Source organism: Lithobates pipiens, unplaced genomic scaffold (genome assembly GCF_037356315.1).
Source record: "Lithobates pipiens isolate NorthernLeopardFrog02 unplaced genomic scaffold, aLitPip1_a1.2 Scaffold_22, whole genome shotgun sequence".
Taxonomy (NCBI): domain Eukaryota; kingdom Metazoa; phylum Chordata; class Amphibia; order Anura; family Ranidae; genus Lithobates; species Lithobates pipiens.
The window spans coordinates 339,997,063-340,019,555 of NW_027507784.1; the positions used below are offsets into that span (position 1 = coordinate 339,997,063).

Genomic DNA, 22,493 nt, shown 5'->3' on the forward strand with positions numbered 1-22,493 from the left:
GAATATTTTTTTTTCACCATAAAAAAACTAAAAAAAAAATAATAATTAAGCATTAAAGTGTAATCTGTTATAGAAAAAGTTAGGACCTGAAATTCCGTTGGTTGTTGTGGGTGGCATACACTATGGGGGTTGGTTTACTAAAACTGGAGAATTTTAGAAACCAATCAACTTCCATTTTTTTTTTTGTTTTGTCAAAGGTTAATTAAACAAGCTGAAGTTAGAAGTTGATTGGCTACCATGCACAGCTGTACCAGATTTGCACTTCATGGTTTTAGTAAACCAACCCCTGAATGACCACCTGACCATCACATCTATATAAACTGATTGGAAACGCCATTCCAAAACCATGGCCATTACTACGGAGCTGCCCCCTTTATGGCTCTAGGATTCTCCACTCTTCTTGAAAGACTTCCCACAAGGTTTTGAAGGGTGCCTGTAGGAATGTGTGCCCAATTGTGAGGTTAGGTACTGATGTTGGATAAGGTGACTTGATTTGTCAATAGGGGCATTCCAATGAAGGTGTTCAGTAGGGTTGAGGCCAGGGCTCTGTACAGACCACTTGAGTTCCTCCAAATCAAACTGGTCAAACCATGACAAGAATTTGTATCTATGGGAATTTGTGGCCAATTTGTGAGGTCAGGTCATGTTGAATGGGAAGACCTGGCTCACAAACTGCACTTCATTTAATCGAAAAAGTAGTTCATTAGGGTTGAGAGGTCAGGGTTTTGCGATGGCCACTCAATTTCTCCCACAATAGATTGGTCAAACCATGTGTTTATGAAGCTGTCCAGTAGGTTTACAGTCAGGGCTCTGCGAAGACCACTCATGTCCCACCACACCAGTTTGTCAAACCGTGTCTTTATGGAGCTGGTTAGTAGAGTTGAGGTCAGGGCACTGTGAAGACCACTCAAGTTCCATCACAGCAGACTGGTCAAACCGTGTCTTTATAGAGCTGTTTAGTAGAGTTGAGGTCAGGGCACCGTGAAGACCACTCAAGTTCCTCCACAGCAGACTAGTCAAACCATGTCTTTATGGAGCTGTTTAGTAGAGTTGAGGTCAGGGCACTGTGAAGACCACTCAAGTTCCTCCACAGGAGACTGGTCAAACCATGTCTTTATGTACCTGGCTTTGTACACAGGGACACAGTCGTGCTGGAACAGTAAGAGGGCCTTCACCAACGTGTTACCACAAGGTTGGAGGAGCACAATTGTCTAAAATGTCTGTTTAGTAGAGTTGAGGTCGGGGCACTGTGAAGACCACTCAAGTTCCTCCACAGCAGACTGGTCAAACCATGTCTTTATGGAGCTGGTTAGTAGAGTTGAGGTCAGAGCACTGTGAAGACCACTCAAGTTCCTCAACAGCAGACTGGTCAAACCATGTCTTTATGAAGCTGGTTAGTAGAGTTGAGGTCAGAGCACTGTGAAGACCACTCAAGTTCCTCCACAGCAGACTGGTCAAACCATGTCTTTATGGAGCTGGTTAGTAGAGTTGAGGTCAGGGCACTGTTAAGACCACTCAAGTTCCTCCACAGCAAACTGGTCAAACCATATCTTTATGGAGTTGTTTAGTAGAGTTGAGGTCAGAGCACTGTGAAGACCACTCAAGTTCCTCAACAGCAGACTGGTCAAACCAAAGTCTTTATGGACCTGGCTTTGTACACAGGGACACAGTCATGCTGGAACAGTAAAAGGACCTTCAATAACGTGTTACCACAAGGTTGGAAGAGCACAATTGTCCAAAATGTCTTTGCATGCTGTTGTACTAACAATACCCTTCACTGGAAACACCTGAACTCAACCATTTGGCCTTATAGGTAAGTGTTATAGTCAGCTTTGCACACTGTTTTGGCCAATAAATGGTAGTAGAGTCTTGGGCATAAGTGCCATGTAGGCTTCTCTACCTAAGGGTGTACGGATGTAAAGGAGTAATGTAAGGGAGTAATAGCTATAATATGGAAGCTCTTTCTATAGCTCTTTATTAGTACTGAGAAACCTGCACTGCCTTGAGATCGGAGAAGCAGGACCGGCCGGATTATAAGGGGCGCCTCCCCCCTAGTTTGTATGTGGGGGGGGACTCATAGGTTTCTATGAGTTTTTTTCCCCCCCTCAAGCCACATGATTAGAGTCTGAGGCTCTAATTGGTTTGAAAAAAGGTTGGGATCTGCGATCTGAACCCACCCACTTCAATCAATATTCGCTATTGTCTTCTGGCCTCTCCTCCCGGCCAATCAGGATAGGAGGCGGAACAGGCTGGCCGGGGGGTAGAAGCCGAGGAAGCCGGGAAAGCCGGAGTGGTGGAGGGGGTGAGTGCAGACCTGGGGGGTGGGGCTGTTTGCTGCCCCCCCAAAAAAAAGTTTAGCACCACCAAAGGAATTTTTCAAAAGTGTGTTTGTCTTATTTAACCATTTTTACACTTTCTTTGTGAAATGGTAGGGGTACTTTTGTACCCCCTTACCATTTCAAACAGGGGGGGACCGGGATCTGGGGGTCCCCTTGTTAAAGGGGGCTTCCAGATTCTGATAAGCCCCCCGTCCGCAGACCCTCACAACCACCGGCCAGGGTTGTGAGGATGAGGCCCTTGTCCTCATCAACATGGGGACAAGGTGCTTTGAGGGGTCACAGACCCCCAAAGCATCCTCCCAATGTTGAGGGTATGTGGCCTGGTACGGTTCAGGAGGGAGGGGGGCCGCTCTCTCGTCCCCCCTCTTTTCCTGCTGCCTGCCAGGTTGCGTGCTCGGATAAAGGGTCTGATATGGATTTTTAGGGGGACCCCACGTCAATTTTTTTTTTATTTGATGCAGGGTTCCCCTTAATATCCATGTCAGACCTGAAGGGCCTGGTAATTGAATTTAGGGGAACCCCCACGCTTTTTTTTTTTTTTTTTTATCAATGAATGAATGAATTGTCGGCTAATACAGAGAACACTCATTGAATGTTCTCTGTATTACGGGGAGTCGACAATTTAGCCGCAAGTGATTTTAAAAGACTTTTTTTCCTGCACAAATGACACTTTGTGCAGGGACAGTTCTAAGCACCAGAAGCATGCGCCCCTTCACAGGCATACTATAGATACCCCCCAGCTACGAAATTTAAAGGAATATTACACTTTTATTGTTTCACTTTAATCATTATTAAAATCACTGCTCCTGAAAAAACGGCCGTTTTTAAAACTTTTTTTTGCATTGATCCATGTCCCCTGGGGCAGGACCCGGGTCCCCAAACACTTTTTAGGACAGTAACTTGCATATTAGCCTTTAAAATGAGCACTTTAGATTTCTCCCATAGACTTGTATAGGGTGTTCCGGCTTTTCGAATTTGCCACGAACACGCCAAATTGTTCACTGTTCGCTGAACAGGCGAACAGGTAATGTTCGAGTCGAACATGAGTTCGACTCAAACTCGAAGCTCATCCCTACCCCTAAGTATAAACCTTCCCTTCCTCTCAGTACAAATCCATCCCCCTGCTGAAATCCCCCTCCCAGCAGAAATCTTTTCCCCTCATTCCCCCAGCTCAAATCCCTCATTCCACATACGCCCCCCCCCCAAAAAAAATCCCCCTTCCTAGCACAAATCCCCTACCCCTCAATGTTCCCCTCTTGGCACAAATCCTCTTCCCCCCACTCCAATTCCCCCTTCCCAGCACAAATTCTCCTCCCCCAATCCCCGATCCTAGCACATATCTCCCCCCCCCGCAAATTTACCACCTAGCACCAATGCCCCCCAAACACCTCTACTAGCACTAAATACCACTCCCAAAAATATCCCCCTTCTTAGCACAAATCCCCTCCCCACTGCCATATTACCTTTTTCTAGCACAACCCCCCCCCCCCCCCAAATCCCTCCTGCTACCATAAATCCTTTTTCCCTATTCATCCTCTCAGCACAAATCCCCCCGCCAAATCATCATTCCAAGGCACATCTCCGCAAATGTCCCCTCCTAGATCAGTTCTTACCTCCTGGTGTCCCCCGAATTCCCCCTCCTGATACAAATCTCCCCCCCAATCTCCTTGAGGAGCCCCAACACCTCACATGAGACCACAGTGCCCAGGGCAGCTGTCCCTCCTGCCCATCCCTTCTCTGTGCCCTGAGCTTAGGGCCTCCACCTGCTCCTTCTTAGGTTGGACTGGCCACATTTCACCCCCCCCCCCCCCCCCCCCCCGATGTCTTCAGTTTGGGTCTGCTACCTCTGACTCTCTGCACTTGCTGCACTTACTGTAAATTCCTGGTCAGGTGAGCTCCCCCCGCTGGGTTGCTGTACTGTTTGCAAGTTCTTTAACCACTTGACAACTGGGCACTTAAACCCCCTTCGTAACCAGACCAATTTTCAGCTTTCGGTGCTCTCACACTTTGAATGAAAATTACTCAGTCATGTAATACTGTACCCAAATGATTTTTTTCATACAAATAGAGCTTTCTTTTGGTGGTATTTGATCACTTCTTGGTTTTTTATTGTTTGCGCTATAAATGAAAAGAGACTTGAATTTTGAGAAAAAGACGCATTTTTCTTTGTTTCTGTGATAAAATTTAGCAAATTATTAATTTTTCTTCATAAATTTTGGCCACAATTTATACTGCTACATATCTTTGGTAAAAATAACCCAAATTAGTGGATATTATTCAATCTTGTGAAAGTTAGAGAGTCCACAAGTTGTGGTGCAAATCATAAAAAATTGATCACACCTCATGTACTGGTGGCCTATCTCATTTCTTGTGACCCGAACAAGCCAGGAAAGTACAAATCCCCCCCAATGACCCCTTTTTGGAAAGTAGACATTCCAAGGTATTTAGTAAGAGGCATGGTGAGGTTTTTGATGTTGTTATTTTTTCCCACAATTCTTTCCCCCACAAAATTGTCATTGTAATTAAGGTTATTTCTGTCACATGACATGTGTATATCACAAATGACACCCCAAAATACATTCTGCTACTCCTCCTATTATGATACCACATGTGTGGGACTTTTTCACAGCCTAGCCACATAGAGAGGCCCAACATGCAGGGAGCGCCGTCACGTGTTCTAGGAGCATAAATTACACATCTAACTTGTTGACTACCTATTACACTTTTGAAGGTCCTGGAGCACCAGGGCAATGACACATGACACTGACGTGGCACTGATACATGGCACTGATGACACGTGACACTGATGTGGCACTGATGACAGATGGCACTGATAGGTGGCACTGATGACACGTGCCACTCATGTGGCACTGATGGCAGATGGCACTGATACGTGGCACTGATGACACTTGACACTGATGACAGATGGCATTAATGTGTGGCACTGATGACACGTTGCACTAATATATGGCACTGATGACAGATGGCACTAATGCGTGGCAATGATGACAGATGACACTAATACGTGGCATTAATGACAGACAGCACTAATACGTGGCACTGATGACACGTGACACTGATGACAGATGACACTGATACATGGCACTGATGACACGTGCCACTCATGTGGCACTGATGGCAGATGGCACTGATACGTGGCACTGTTAACACGTGCCACTCATGTGGCACTGATGTCAGATGGCACTGATATGTGGCACTGATGACAGATGGCACTAATATGTGGTACTGATGACACGTGGCACTAATATATGGCACTGATGACAGATGGCACTAATGCGTGGCACTGATGACAGATGACACTAATACGTGGCATTAATGACAGACAACACTAATACGTGGCACTGATGACACGTGACACTGATGGCAGATGACACTGATACATGGCACTGATGACATGGGACACTGATAACAGATGGCATGTGACACTGACAGGTGACACTGATGACAGATGGCACTGATATGTGGCACTGATGACATGTGACACTGATGAGAGATGGCACTAATAGGTGGCAATGATGACACGTGACACTGATGTGGCACTGATGACAGATGGCACTAATATGTGGCACTGATGACAGATGGCACTAATACGTGGCACTGACAGATGGCACTAATAGGTGGCACTGATGACACGTGACACTGATGTGGCACTGATGACAGATGGCACTTATACGTGGCACTGGGATTTAGTGCTAAATGGTCACTGTGAATGGCCATTTAGCAGGATCTGTGATTGGCTGTGTCCAAGGGACACGGTCAACACAGAATTTCCCCCGATGCGTGCTCGAGGCGGCGCGCAAAGGGGAAGAAAACAAGAGGACGTCCATGGCTGCTCTCCCGGCAATTGGAGTCTGCGATGTAGCCGTATTTTGGCTATAGCGCGAATGCCTAGTGGTTAAAGAGGTTGCAAACCTTGAAAAAAAATTAACACAAACACTGCAAGACGCATACTAGCTCATTATGAAATACTCACCTTAGAGCGATGCCCTGGATTGGTGTCGGCTCTCCGAGTAGAGCGCGGACATCTTCCACCGGTGTTACTCCCGGGTTCGCAGCTCCGGCGCCTTAGGCCGGAGCCTCGGTGACGACACTCCTGCGCATTGCGCGTGGGAGCCACCGGTCACGGTACGACTCCTGAAGAAAACGGCACCGGCAGCCCGTTTCTTCAGTCCAACACACCCAATCACCAAAAAACACACAGAAGATCCTTGAAGTCAACTCAGAAGGTGCTAGTAGACAACTCAGAAGGTGCTTGTAGACAACTCAGAAGGTGCTTGTAGACAACTCAGAAGGTGCTTGTAGACAACTCAGAAGGTGCTTGTAGACAACTCAGAAGGTGCTTGTAGACAACTCAGAAGGTGCTAGTAGACAACTCAGAAGGTGCTTGTAGACAACTCAGAAGGTGCTTGTAGACAACTCAGAAGGTGCTAGTAGACAACTCAGAAGGTGCTAGTAGACAACTCAGAAGGTGCTTGTAGACAACTCAGAAGTGGCCTTAGCAGGATACATTCTGGTCAAGAAACTGTTGCCATATCTTTCACCAGTCTGGCCAATCTGAGCCAGCACTGATTGGTAGGTAGAGGTTACCGCCTCGGCACGGTTCACAAACACCGCCGGCCCCCGGGACTAGATTAACGGTTCTAGTGTTATGTTCCCGAAGTAATTCCCCCGCCTTCAACACGTTCTTCCCCCTCGCTCTTCACATCATCACTTTCAGAACTTGTTCTTTCATCTGACAAGCTTATTTGTTGTGTTTCCCGCCCCCAACCGAGTGTTGCCATAATTGTGTTAAAGTATTTTTAGACTTAAATTAGCTGTAAATATTCGATTTGCATGTGTTACTCACACTTACTTTGCTGCAAGCTGTCATCATCTACATACGGAACTCATGGAACATACTGGAGACCAGAGAGGGATCAGAAACTTGTCTACTACTGCTAAGATTCCCATTCATGGTAGGAAAATGACCACCTCTTGAAAGGGTTACCTATGGAGAGTGGTGGGGCCAAAGCCATGGTAGACCACCAGCAGCTGCCTGGGGGGGGGGGGGGGGTGGAAAGGACCTCACTAGGGAGGCTGTTGGGGCAAAGTCCGCAGTATGGAGGTCATCGGGTAATGTGTAGTTACATCAATTTGCTTAGCTTCTATTACAGTCCAGCCACTCTAAAAGGCACCCCCATATTTCGAAATCGAATAGTTTTGAATAATTTTCAAATTCGAATTGTTTCCTAATTCAAAAACGTTTTTGAATCGTTTTCTAATTCGAAAAGTTTTCCAATTTCGAAAGAGAATAATATAGAATAGAAAATAAGGGCAATGGAACATAAAAACCATATAATAGAATAGAAAATTATATAACAGAAAATAAAAGAATATAATAGAGTAAAACAGAACATCGTATTCATATTCGAAAAGTTTTCTAATTCGAGTAATTTCAAACAGTTTTGTAATTTGAATCGTTTTCCCATTTCCAAAGAGAATAAAATAGAACAGAAAATAAAGGAATGGAATAGAAAAACATATAATAGAAAAGAAAATATTATAACAGAAAAGAAAAGAATAGAATAGAGTAAAAGAGAACATAATATTCAAATTCAAATTTTTTTTTTTTCGAATTCGAATAGTTTTCCAACTTCCAAAGAGAACAGAATAGAAAATAAAGAAATGGAATAGAAAAACATAGAATAGAAAATAATATAACAGAAAAGAAAAGAATAGAATAGAGTAAAAGAGAACATAATATTCAAATTCAAATTTTTTTTTTTTCGAATTCGAATAGTTTTCCAACTTCCAAAGAGAACAGAATAGAAAATAAAGGAATGGAATAGAAAAACATAGAATAGAAAATAATATAACAGAAAAGAAAAGAATAGAATAGAGTAAAAGAGAACATAATATTCAAATTCAAATTTTTTTTTTTTCGAATTCGAATAGTTTTCCAACTTCCAAAGAGAACAGAATAGAAAATAAAGGAATGGAATAGAAAAACATAGAATAGAAAATAATATAACAGAAAAGAAAAGAATAGAATAGAGTAAAAGAGAACATAATATTCAAATTCAATTTTTTTTTTTCGAATTCGAATAGTTTTCCAACTTCCAAAGAGAACAGGATAGAAAATAAAGGAATGGAATAGAAAAACATAGAATAGAAAATAATATAACAGAAAAGAAAAGAATAGAATAGAGTAAAAGAGAACATAATATTCAAATTCAATTTTTTTTTTTTTCGAATTCGAATAGTTTTCCAACTTCCAAAGAGAACAGAATAGAAAATAAAGGAATGGAATTGAAAAACATAGAATAGAAAATAATATAACAGAAAATAAAAGAATAGAATATAATAGAGTAAAAGAGAGCATAGTATTCAAATTCGAATAGTTTTGAATAGTTTTCGAATTCAAATGTATTCGAATTCGAATAGTTTTACAACTTCAAAAGAGAACAAAATAGAATATAAAATAAAGGAATGGAATAGAAAAAACATAGAATAGAAAATAATATAACAGAAAATAAAATAATAGAATATAATAGAGTAAAAGAGAATAAAATATAATAGAAAATAAATATAGAATATAATAGAGTAAAAGAGAGCATAGTATTAAAATTTGATTAGTTTTCAATAATTTTCAAATTCAAAAAGTTTTCCAATTTCCAAAGAGAATAAAATAGAATAGAAAATAAAGGCAATGGAATAGAAAAACATATAATAGAATAGAAAATGATATAACAGGAAATAAAAGAATAGGATAGAATAGAATAAAACAGAACATAGTATTCAAATTTGAAAAGTTTTCTAATTCGAATAGTTTCAAAGAGTTTTCGAATTCAAAAAGTTTTTCAACTTCCAAAGAGAATAAAATAGAATAGAAAATACAGGAATGGAATAGAAAACATATAATAGAAAAGAAAATAATATAACAGAAAATAAAAGAATACAATACAATAGAGTAAAAGAGAACATAGTATTCAAATTCGAAAAATGTTTTGGAATAGAAATGGAATGGAATAGAAAAACATAGAATAGAAAATAATATAACAGAAAATAAAAGAATAGAATATAACAGAGTAAACGAGAACATAGTATTCAAATTCGAATAGTTTTGAATAGTTTTCTAATTCAAATGTTTTAGAATTCGAATAGTTTTACAACTTCAAAAGAGAATAAAATAGAAAATAAAGGCAATGGAATAGAAAAAACATAATAGAATAGGAAATAATATAACAGAAAATAAAAGAATAGAATATAACAGAGTAAACGAGAACATAGTATTCAAATTCGAAAAAAAATTGAATTCGAATAGTTTTAAATAGTTTTCAAATTCAAAAAGTTTTCCAATTTCTAAAGACAGTAAAATAAAATAGAAAATAAAGGAATGGCATAGAAAAACATATAATAGAATAGAAGATAATATAACAGAAAATAAAAGAATAGAATATAATAGAGTAAAAGAGAACATAGTATTCAAATTCGAAAAGTTTTCAAATTCGAATAGTTTTGAATAGTTTTCGAATTCGAATAGTTTTATAACTTCCAAAGAGAATCAAATAGAATAGAAAATAAAGGCAATGGAATAGAAAAACATATAATATAACAGAAAATAAAAGAATAGAATATAATAGAGTAAAAGAGAACATAGTATTCAAATTCGAATAGTTTTCGAATTTGAATAGTTTTGAATAGTTTGCGAATTTGAAACGTTTTCCAATTTCCAAAGAGAATAAAATAGAGTAGAAAATAAAGGAATGGAATAGAAAAAAAATAGAATAGAATAGAAAATAATATAACAGAAAATAAAAGAATATAATATAATAGAGTAAAACAGAACAAAATAGAATAGTAAATAAAAGAACAGAATAGAATGGAATAGAATAGAATAAAATAGAAAGAATATAACCATCTTCTGAAATTTGAATAGAAAGAATAAAATAGAAAATACTAGAATAAAAAAATAGAATAGAATAGAAATCAGAATTGAAATAGTTTAGAAAAGAATAGATTAGAATAGAAAATAACAGAATATTATAGAAAAAAACAACAGAATAGAATAAAAAGAAGATTACCATCTTCCTATTGTAATCTATTCTTTTCTATTCTATTCAAAACAAAATTGATTCTATTTGAATTTTGGGAAATGGTTATATTCTTTCTATACTATAATTAGTTTTATTATTGTTTTCTGTTTGTATTTGTTTATTCTATTCTATTTTATTTTATTATATACTTTTCTATTCTATTCTTTCCATTCTATTGTATTCTGTTGTTTTAATCTATACTATTCTGTTATTTTCTATTCTATTCAAATCTATTCTTTTCCATTCTATTCAACTTCATTCTAATTCAAATTTATTTTATTCGAAATTAGAATTTCAGAAGATGGTTATATTATTTTTATTTTATTAAATTTTGTTTTATTCTATTCTAATATTCTATTCTAACATTCTATTCTATTCTGTTCTTTTATTTTTTATTTTGTTCTGTTTTACTCTATTATATTATATTCATTAATTTTCTATTATAGTCTATTCTATTCTATCTTTTTCTATTCTATTCCTTTATTTTCTATTTTATTCTCTTTGGAAATTCGAAAACGATTCTAATTCGAAAACTGTTCGAATTTGAAAATGATTCGAATTTGAAAACTATTTGAAAATTGAATTTGAGAATGATTGGAATATGAAAAGTATTCAAATTCAAAAACCTTTTGATTTCGAAAACTGTTAGAATTCAAATTTGAAAACGATTCAAATTTGAAAAAACTTTTCGCATTCTAAAACTATTCGAAACTATTCGAATTCGAATTACGTCCCTTTAAGTCACACTATCCCTTTAAAAATTACATGAATATGAATATTACAAAGTGTTCTAGCATATCCGATACATGTAGAAAACAAAGGGGGCAACAGTGCAAACATCAATAAGAGCATCTGGAATTTATTAAAAGCATAAAAGCACACTTACATAAGGTTACAAAACTGTTAAGATGGTGAAAAGTAGCGCAGCCAGTCGGCACAAACAGCTGTCATGCACAAGCTCCAGGACCACCAGAGGGGGTAGGCAGCATCTGCTGGATTACTGGATCAAAGTAGCAGCCAATCGAGGGTGAAAAGGAGGTGTGTACAAAGTGTTTCAGAGGCCCTGCCTCCTTTTTCAAGTATCAACATAGTGGCAGCCATTGAGTGTGAAAAAGGGGTGAATATAACGTGTTTCAGAGACCCTGCCTCCTTTTTCAAGTATCAAGATAGTAGCAGCCATCGAGGGTGAAAAGGGGGCGTGCACAACTTGTTTCAGAAGCCCTGCCTCCTTTTTCAAGTATCAAGATGGTAGCAGCCATGGAGGGTGAAAAGGGGGCATGTAAAAAGTGTTTCAGAGGCCCTTCCTCCTTTTTTCAAGTATCAACATAGTGGCAGCCATTGAGTGTGAAAAGGGGGTGAATATAACGTGTTTCAGAGACCCTGCCTCCTTTTTCAAGTATCAAGATAGTAGCAGCCATCGAGGGTGAAAAAAGGGGGCGTGCACAACTTGTTTCAGAAGCCCTGCCTCCTTTTTCAAGTATCAAGATAGTAGCAGCCATCGAGGGTGAAAAGGGGGCACATACAATGTGTTTCAGAGGCAGTGCTTTCTTTTTCAAGTATCAAGATAGTAGCAGCCATCAAGGGTCAAAAGGGGCCGCATACAACGTGTTTCAGAGACCCTGCCTCCTTTTTCAAGTATCAAGATAGTAGCAGCCATCAAGGGTGAAAAGGGAGCATTTACAATGTGTTTCAGAGGCCCTGCCTCTTTTTTCAAGTATCAAGTTAGTGGCAGCCATTGAGTGTGAAAAGGGGGCGTGTATAATGTGTTTCAGAGACCCTGCCTCCTTTTTCAAGTATCAAGATAGTACAGCCATTAAGGATGTAAAGGGAGCATGTACAATGTGTTTCAGAGGCCCTGCCTCCTTTTTTCAAGTATCAACATAGTGGCAGCCATTGAGTGTGAAAAGGGGGTGAATATAACGTGTTTCAGAGACCCTGCCTCCTTTTTCAAGTATCAAGATAGTAGCAGCCATCAAGTGTGAAAAGGGGGCGTGTACAATGTATTTCAGAGGCCCTGCCTCCTTTTTCAAGTATCAAGATAGTAGCAGCCATCAAGGGTCAAAAGGGGGCGTGCACAACTTGTTTCAGAAGCCCTGCCTCCTTTTTCAAGTATCAAGATAGTAGCAGCCTATCGAGGGTGAAAAGGGGTCATATACAATGTGTTTCAGAGGCCCTGCCTCCTTTTTCAAGTATCAAGATAGTAGCAGCCATCAAGGGTGAAAAGGGGGCGTGCACAACTTGTTTCAGAAGCCCTGCCTCCTTTTTCAAGTATCAAGATAGTAGCAGCCTATCGAGGGTGAAAAGGGGTCATATACAATGTGTTTCAGAGGCCCTGCCTCCTTTTTCAAGTATCAAGATAGTAGCAGCCATCAAGGGTAAAAATGAGGCACGTACAACGTGTTTCAGAAGCCCTGCCTCCTTTTTCAAGTATAAAGATAGTAGCAGCCATCGAGGGTGAAAAGGGAGCACATACACTGTGTTTCAGAGGTCCTGCCCCTTTTTTCAAGTATCAAGATACTTGAAAAAGAAGGCAGGGCCTCTGAAACACGTTGTAGACACCCCCTTTTCACCCTCTATGGCTGCTACTTTGATTCAGTAAGCCTGCAGATGCTGTGCCTACTCCCTGTGCTCTTGTTGATGTTTGCGCTGTAGCCACCCTTTGTTTTCTACATGTCATTTGAGGATTTCTAGACCTGATGAGCCCTGCTGCACCACAATCTGAGCCATCATCCATCCATCCATCCCCCACCTACATCTTCTCCTGTGATACATCCTGCATTGATTTTTTACCAAGGCAGCTGATTGATGTCTTCCACCCTGATCCACCCCCAATGGAACCAAGACCCCCATAGGAGTATTGCACTTGGAGCTCCTCCGTTACATCTTAAAGTCCCTTTTGGCCATAGAGCCTCATTCTCGAATTTAAGGTTTGATGAGCCTGAATTTAGAGCACAATGAGGTGGAGTAGGGGTAGGGGGTAGATCTTAAGGTGGGTTCATGGACACCAATAAAGATGCCCCAGGGTCTCCAGTCCTGCCCACCTCCCCCTCAAATGCTTCTATTCATTTTATCTTGTAGCACAATCTTTTGCAGCTTGTCAAGTGCTTACCTAATAGTCAAGAACCGATTTGTCAATTCAATACTAAAATAAAGTGGGCAGTGGCATGGCTAAAAATCGACCACAGATTTTCGCAGCTGCTAACATTGGTAAAAAAAAAAAAAAAAAAAAAAAAGGTCAATGACTGCAACATCTGCTTCTTAGGACTTTATTGACTGATTACTTCTGCTTTGCAGGACTCGGGTGCTCAGTTTGAGTCCAGGTCGGAAAACTACCTGAAGATAGGATGGCTGATAATTGGCTCCTGTCTAAAACTGGCCTTAGTGTTATCATTTACTGACTGCTGCCTCACCATCTGCCAGCAGATAAAGTGCTCGAAAAATATAAATATAATAATAATAATAATAATAATAATAATAATAATAAAAAATAAATGCATAAATAAATATAAATAATAATTTAATAATATAAATAAATAATTAGCCTCAGATAAAGGGCTATACAAATATATAAGTATATAAAAATAATTATAAGTATAATAAAAATGATTATAATGAGTTAAATAAAGAAAAATTAATACATAATAATAATTATAAATACATAAATACATGCATAAATAATAATAATTTAATAACATAAATAAATAATCACGTGAACAATATATAATGATACATTAAATAATATATATATAAATATAAATATTAAATTAATTGGTATGCAAGCGATTATTACCAGATTATGGACTTTAGCCACTTTGCCCTCCTTCATGACCAGGCCATTGTTTGCGATACGGCGTTGCATTACTTTAACTGACAATTGCGCAGTTGTGCAATGCTGTACCCCAGTCCACAGCCACCTCTATACCTCCCAGTTTACAGCCACTTCTGTATCCCCCCCCCCGTACCCCCCTGTCCACAGCTATCTCTGTACCCCCTAGTTCACAGCCACCTCTGTGTTCCCTCCCCCCCATGCGCAGCCACCACTGCACCCCCCACCTCTGTACCCCTCAGGCCACAGTCACCTCTGTACCCCCCAGTCCACAGCTACCTCTGTATTTCCCCCTGTCCACAGTTACCATTGTACACCCCTTTCCCCAGCAACCTCTGTACCACTCAGTCCACAGCCACCACTGTCCCCCCCCCCCCGCCCACAGTCACCTCTGTATCCCCCCTCTCCTTCCACAGCAACCTTTGTACCCCCAGTCCACAGCTGCCTCTGTATCCTTCCCTATCCACAGCCACCACTGTACCCCCCAGTAGCCACCTCTGTATTCCCCCTGTCCACAGCCACCACTGTACCCCCTGTCCACAGCCACCTCTGTGTCCCCCCTCTGCCCACAGAAACCTCTGTACGCCCCAGTCCACAGCCACCACTGTACCCCTGTCCAATGCCACCACTGTACCTCCCAGTCCACAGCCACCACTGTACCCTCCCAGTACAAAGCCACCACTGTACCCCCTGTCCACAGCCACCTCCGTACCCCCCAGTAAACAGCCACCACTGTACCCCCCATCCTCAACCACCACTGTACCCCCCAGTCTACAGCCACCACTGTACCCCCCCATCCACAGCCACCTCCGTATCCCTGCCTGCCTACAGCCACCTTTGTACCCCCCCCCATCCACAGCCACCTCTGTACCCCCCTCCTGTCCACAGCCACCTCTGTATCCCCCCTGTACCCCAACTTCATTTATTAGCAGGTGAATGCGGCCCTCCATGCATTCACATACATTGAATCTGGCCCTTGAGTGGAAAAAGGTTGCTGACCCCTGCTTTATGCTATAAAATATACCCAATAAAATTTTTTAAAAAAATCGAATGTCTTTATCCATTTAGGCCAATATGTATTCTTGTACATATTTTTGGTAAAATAAATCCTAAAAAAAGTTATAGAGTCTACAAGCTATAGGATATATTTATTGAATTTTTTTTTGTTTGTTTGTTTTTTTACTAGTAATGGCGATTTTTAGTGGGACTGCGACATTGTGGCAGACAAATCGGACACTAAGTGACACTTTTTGGGGACCAGTAACACCAATACAGTGATCAGTGATAAAAAAATGCACTGTCACTGTATTAATAACAGGGAAGGGGTTAACATCAGGGGCGATCAAAGGGTTCAATGTGTTCCCAGGGAGTGCTTTCTAACTGTGTGGGGAAGGTGCTTTGACTGGGGGAAGACAGAGATTTGTGTTCCTGCTTAGCAGAAACACAACATCTCCATCTTCCCCTCTGATAGGACGGCAGTCTGCATAGGCAGACCGCCGTTATACCTCTCCTGAGAACGATTGGCAGGTCCCGGTGGACACTGGGTGCAGCATCATCTAACCCTTGTACAAGAAAATGGCCTCCAACCTATAAGTAGCCTTTGCAGCAAGGTGCACATGGAAGGGCAATCATCTAACTCTTGCCTCTCCACCCTCACTACTGCCTTTATTCATTGGATGCCGGTTCATGGAGGCTCAGCAACACATGTGGGGGTAGTGCTGGGACAAGATTATCCAGCGCCCAGGGCAAAGATGCCAAACTGCGCCCCCCCCCCCCAATCCATTCATGATGTGTAAGCTTAGGGGATGTTAAAATCACTGCCGCTGTCACTACTCCTGGCAGACTTGTAACAGCCCCCATCCCTACAGTAAACCAGTGCGCCCAGGGCAGACGACCCTCCTGCCCGCCCCTTGTCCTACAGTGATCAGTGCTATAAAAATGAACTGATTACTGTGTAAATGTCACTGGCAGGGGTTAATTGTGTGTTCCCTCACTGTGTTCTAACCTTATGGGGATAGGATTGACTAGGAGAGTAGATATATAGTTTTCCTACTTAGTAGGAACAAACAATATGGCTCCTCTCCTCTAACAGCACAGGGATTTGCGTGTTTACACGCACAAATTTCCGCGCTGACGCTTGTGCACACGATCTCGCGGGGCCAGCAGCGGTCGTGCCCTCCGGGCATAAGCATCGGGTCCCCCGCCCTGCAGCGGGCACGTGTGCTCCCTCTGGTGGCCGAAAAAAAGGTAGGATGTACCCGTACGGGATTTCACTAAGGAGAGCCATTGTGCCGCAGTATATCTACGCGACATGGTCGGGGACCGGTTAATATCAATTTTGCTGGACAGCTTGGCCCACATAAAAAAAAAAAGGTGACGAATAGTAAAAATAATGGCAGGAAAACCATAGGTGCATGTGCAGGGTGTGCCGCTTGTGCCTAAACTCCCCATATGGCACAAATTCTCCCTACTGCCTGGGCCCCTATATCATTTATTGGCCCCCTTCCTTATGTGAATGAACAGAGTGAGCGATCCGTACTGATCACTCACTGTGTTCATACATAACTGAAGCATAGTAAACTGTGTTATACACACACACACACACACGCACGGATGTGTTTTGAGTTTTGGGGTGCACACCCTATTTGTATATATATATATATATATATATATCCTTTTTTTTCAATATCCAACCCAGAATACACAGCCAATAGAATTCAGTAACACATAACCCCCCCCCCCCCACCCGTTCCCACGACCTTCAAAGGACTACAAGAGCCAGTATTTCTGAGTTTGCTGCGAAAGTCGCATAACGATCGGAGGAAATATCTACCAGGTCCAACAATGTTTGTTTTTTGTTTTTTTAAATTTAACAATGTTGACTTTTTCCAATTTTCCCTCCACTGCGTGTGTCCATCATACATTAAACGCAGCGCAGAGCGGGAAAAACGCAACGGCCATGAATTATTCACAGGTTTTGAGTTCCTCGCACATCTCTCTAGTAATTACCTTCTTGACAAGTAAAATATGGTAATTCATATCACAGATTTACAAGATATTCGAAGACGGGGGGAAACGCAAAGGCGATTTGCATGCCTACAGCCAGCGAGATGTGTATACATCTGTTTATTGGATCTCTTTATCTTTGTTATAGAGCGATATTAAGCTTGGCCCTGATCCTCCTATATATGCTTCTGTATTGCCTCTTATTATATATTCTATAGCTTTACAGCATGATATACAGCAGATTTCAGTCTTGGGTGCTAATGAGCTCAATATTAATTTTTTTTTAATTTTTTTTTTTCAACCCGCTGTCATCATTTTCCATGGAATATTTCATTACAGCCTATAGCTGAGATAAAAGGCTTCTCTTTATTTTTCTGCATTAAGATACTCTATCCAAAGTGTAATTTGCTGTTTTCATTCTTTTTGTTGAGCGGTTTGAACGCAAAAGTTGTAAAAAATAAAAGAGCAACAGTGACCCCCAGTGGTCAAATAACCACAATGCACCGTTTTAATAAAAATATATAATCAAAATTCAACTGCAAGCTACACATTGATTGCTACGCCACCAAATTCTGTAGAGCGATTCGCATTCGATAAGCAAAAAAAAATGTTTTTTTTTTTTATATTCTTTCTAGCAAGAATACGGTAAGCGCATTGAGTTCATAACTGCAGGTTACAAGGGCGGCCCGTAAAAATGATAAGTCCATGAGGAAACATGCTCAGCAGCTTATATTTGGATTTCTTGCTTCAGTTTTGTTCTTTAAACAGTCAGATGTGCCTTTTTTTTATATTAAAGCCATGGCACCTCCAAGCATCCTGTCTATAAAACATACCAGCTCTGTCCTTGGCCTCAGGCCCCCCTACGCCTGGGACTGTAGCAGCTATGGCTTTTAAGGATCTGGTGGGGATTTGATTAAACTTTGAGGAGTGGTACATTGTAGCAGGCACACAGATTTGCAAATGTTAACCAAGAGAGACCATCATATTGCTAAACCTTACAGTATCTATCTGTCGTGCCCTATCAGCAGTGGCTTCATGCCTTCCCAGCAGTTCAATCGATATGTGATTCACTGACCCCCCCCCCCCCCCCCCTCTCAACCACACATCTATTTAACGCTGCTCAGCAGCTGGACAAATCTATATGGGCATTATGCTAAGATCACTTAGGTGCAGTTGGGTAGGATGCAAACTTTGGGATACATTAGCAGCCTATGGATCCTTACATCAGCGGCAATACGATAATAAAAAAGACAAGAAGTACATTAGGAGACTTAATTTGTCAGTACTTATTATTACTTAGTCAATGGCAGAGGTTTTGCATGTAACACTACAGCACTCAAGGGCTTGGGAAACCCTTACTAAAACCAATTTATTGGAGGTCAGTGGACTTCCCATTGCATTGATGGTCAGTAGAAGGCATGCTACCCTTACAGACAGATAAAAAGGCCATTGATATCAGGTAAAGATAGCTAAAGACCATTGATATCAGGTAAAGACTGCTAAAGACCATTGATATCAGGTAAAGACAGCTAAAAAAACATTGATATCAGGTAAAGACAGCTAAAGACCATCTGTGTCATGCTTCTGGCTCTTCCAGGTGGCGTTGGCCCTGGAACTATGCAGGCTCCATCAAAGAGAAGGTCAATCAGCCACAGCTCAACCTTCCTCAACCTTTCTTACCCCAGAGGATCCCCTAAAATCACTATCAGGGTCTTAAAGAACCCTTACTAAATCCAATTTATTGGGGGTCAATTGTAGAGGTTTTGCATGTAACACTACAGCTCTTAGGGTCTTGGAAAACGCCTACTAAAACCAATTTAGTAGGGGTCAGTGGCAAGAATGTCCATTACATTGATGGTCAGTAGAAGGCATGTTACCCTTACAGACAGATAAAAAGACCACTGATATCAGGTAAAGACAGCTAAAAACCATTGATATCAGGTAAAGACAGCTAAAAACCATTGATATCAGGTAAAGACAGCTAAAAACCATTGATATCAGGTGAAGACAGCTAAAGGCCATTGATATCAGGTGAAGACAGCTAAAGACCATTGATATCAGGTAAAGACAGCTAAAGACCATTAAAATCAGGTAACGACAGCTAAAAACCATTGATATCGGGTAAAGACAGCTAAAGACCATTGGTGTCATGCTTCTGGCTCTGCCAAGTGGCGTCGGTCCTGGAACTATGAAGGTACCATAAAAGAGGAGGTCAATCAGCCACAGCTCAACCTTCCTCAACCTTTCTTACCCCAGAGGAACCCCTAAAATCACTATCAGGGTCTTAATGAACCCTTACAAAATCCAATGTATTGGGGGTCAATTGTAGAGGTTTTTACAGCTCTTGGGGTCTTGGGAAACACCTACTAAAACCAATTTACTGGGGGTCAGTGGCAAGAATTACATTGATGGTCAGTAGAAGGCATGCTACCTTTACAGACAACAAAAAAAATACCATTGTTATAAGATAAAGACAGATAAAGACCCTCGGTGTCATGCTTCTGTCTCTGCCAAGTGGCATCGGCCCTGAAACTATGCAGGCACCATCAAAGAGGAGGTCAATCAGACACAGCCCAACCTTCCTCAACCTTTTTTTTACCCCAGAGGAACTCATGAAATCTATATCTATGTCTTTAAGGAACCCTTACTAAAAACTATTTAGTGGGGGTCAGCGGCATGAATGTCCATTACATTGATGGTCAGTAGAAGGCATGCTACCCTTACAGACAGATACAAATACCTAAAAATACCATAAGTATCAGATAAAGACCATTTGTGTCAAGCTTTTGGTTCTGCCAAATGGCACTGGCCCTGGAACTATGCCAGCAACATCAAAGGGGAGGTTAATCAGCCACCGTTTAACCTTTTTTTTATCACAGAGAAATCCCTGAAATCTATATCAGTTAAGGAACCCTTACTAAAACCAATTTATTGTGGGTCAATGGTAAAATGACCATTACGTTAGTGATTAATAGAAAGTATGCATCACTTATAGACAGATAAAAAGATCCTTAGTGTCATGCTGCTTGCTCTACCAAGTGGGGCATTGGCCTTGGCCTTGGAACTATGCAAGCACCGTCAAAGGGGGGGGGGGGGGGGCTCAACCTACCTCAACCTTTGTTTATGCCAGAGGAACCCCTACAATAGTTTTCAGGGTCTTGAGGAATCCTTACTAAATCCAATTTATTGGGGGGGGGGGGGGTAGTGGCAAAAATGCCTATTGCATTGATGGTCAAAATGACCATTACGTTAATGGTTAGTAGAAAGATCATTGGTGTCATGCTGCTGGCCAAGTGGCATTGGCCTCAGAACTGTGCAGGAACCTTTAAAAGGGAGGTCAGTCAGCTATACAACTCAATCTTTTTACCCAAAAAAAACCTCATAAATAGTTTTGCAAGTCTTGGGGAACCCTTACGAAAAACGAACACATCTGGAGTCAGTAGAAAAAATGTCTCTTACATTGGTGGTCAGTAGAAAAAATGCTAACAATATTAAAAATCATTGGTGTCCTGCTGCTGGCTCTGCCAAGTGGTATTGACCCCCCCCCCCCCTTCCTGGGCTATGCAGGCACCATCAGATTGGAGGTCAACCAGCCACAGCTCAAGGAACCCCTACGAACCTCTGATAGAACCCTAGACTTCCACAGAACTCTGATTGGGAATGGTTGATCCAAAGCTATACATTGGCCCTGAAACTATGCAGGAACCATCAAAGAGGAGGTCAATCAGACTCAGCTCATCCTTCCTTGATCTTTTTACCCCAAAGGAACCCCTAAATTAATTTTCAGGTCTTGGGGAACCCTTACTAAAACAGCAAAAGTGCCTCTCTTGCATTGAGGAATCCAGACAAGGCTGGATGGCCACACTCCAATGCAACACCTTTTTTTTTTATTGTAGTCAAATAAAATCCAGATAGTCACATACGATCACAGAGGTATAGGACAAGTAGCTAACGTGTTTTTTTTTTTACGCCACAGATGGGTGCTTAATCATAGCCTCTCTTGCATTGGTGGTCTGTAGGAAGAATGCTAATCTTATACACAGCTAAAAAGACCGTTGGTGTCATATAGCTGGCTCTGCGAAGTGGTGTTGGCTCTGAATCTACGCAGGCACCACCAGATGTGAAGTCAACCAGCCGCAGCTCAAGGAACCCCCAGCAAACTTAGAACCCTGACTGAGAATGGCTGACTGAGACAAAACCTACTATGAATCAGTTCCTAGAGCTTTCTTCCTACCAGACAGCAGAAGGCTCCCATGAAATATTATATACCTAGCACTAGCAACCTACCTATACATGAAAGGTACCACCTGGGAAATCTCTTACACCTCTCAGCAAAAACAATGCATCAGTAAAGCCCACCCAGGTAACTCCCCACCCCAGCTGTCGGAGAACCCCAGGTGTCTGAGCATCACACCCAACCGTCCCCATCACTCACAGTTTGCAGCTGTTGATCCCAGGGGCCACATAGCAGACAGTACACACAGAAAAGCTCCCAACAAGCTTGCATTCGAATCCATTGTCATTTTTTAATATTTTTTTTTTCTCCAGCAGAATTTGCTCAGGTAGAGGAGGCAGTGTGTGAGGATGTTATCCCAGATCTCTGTGCCTGCTCAGACAATCCTGGGCTTCCAGCAGCATTCAGATAATCCAGGCTGGGCTGCAGACTTCCTCTGCACAAACTCCTGCAAGAGAACCATCCACAAGGCAGCCAGAGAGAAGAGAGGAGACTCAGGAGAGGAGAGGAGACTCAGAAGAGGAGAGGCAGCTTCCAGCGCTGGAGGAAGATTCAGCACTGAGATGGTGGACAGCTCCTTATAGGCGAGCAATGGAGCTCCCCACCCACAGCCTGGAGCAGATACACCCACTGTACATGGGAGCAGGAGCTGCACACTGTGCATGGGAGTCCAGCGATGTCACAGCCAGCACAGGGAGCAATAGACACACTGGCAGGATTCTGTGCAATCCAGATGGCTATGCCCTGTGTCTGTTCCCTGTGCCAGTCTCATAGGAGGTGCTTTGTCTGCATACATAAGACTGTACAGGAGGGATCTTCACTACAGAGCTTGTAGATTGCACAGGGAAATTTAGATTTGCATGCAATGTGCATGGACAATCTTTATCTACATGGGATCGTTATATGCTTGTAGACTACATATGGAATTTATAGACTTGCATGCAATGTACATGGACAATCTTTATCCCTATGTGCTTGTAAATTGCATATGG

At 41.5% G+C, this 22,493-nt stretch overlaps 1 protein-coding gene across 1 annotated transcript in view; it reads right to left on the minus strand.

Moving 5' to 3' along the window:
• The window catches only part of LOC143925088 (contactin-associated protein-like 5), a 613,155-nt gene extending 590,871 nt beyond the window's left edge, over positions 1-22,284 (minus strand). The window contains exon 1 of the mRNA XM_077449678.1: positions 21,703-22,284. Coding sequence (XP_077305804.1) covers positions 21,703-21,790 — 88 coding nt within the window. The 5' untranslated portion in view covers positions 21,791-22,284. The remainder of the gene's footprint in view (positions 1-21,702) is intronic.
• Positions 22,285-22,493: the final 209 nt, after the last annotated feature.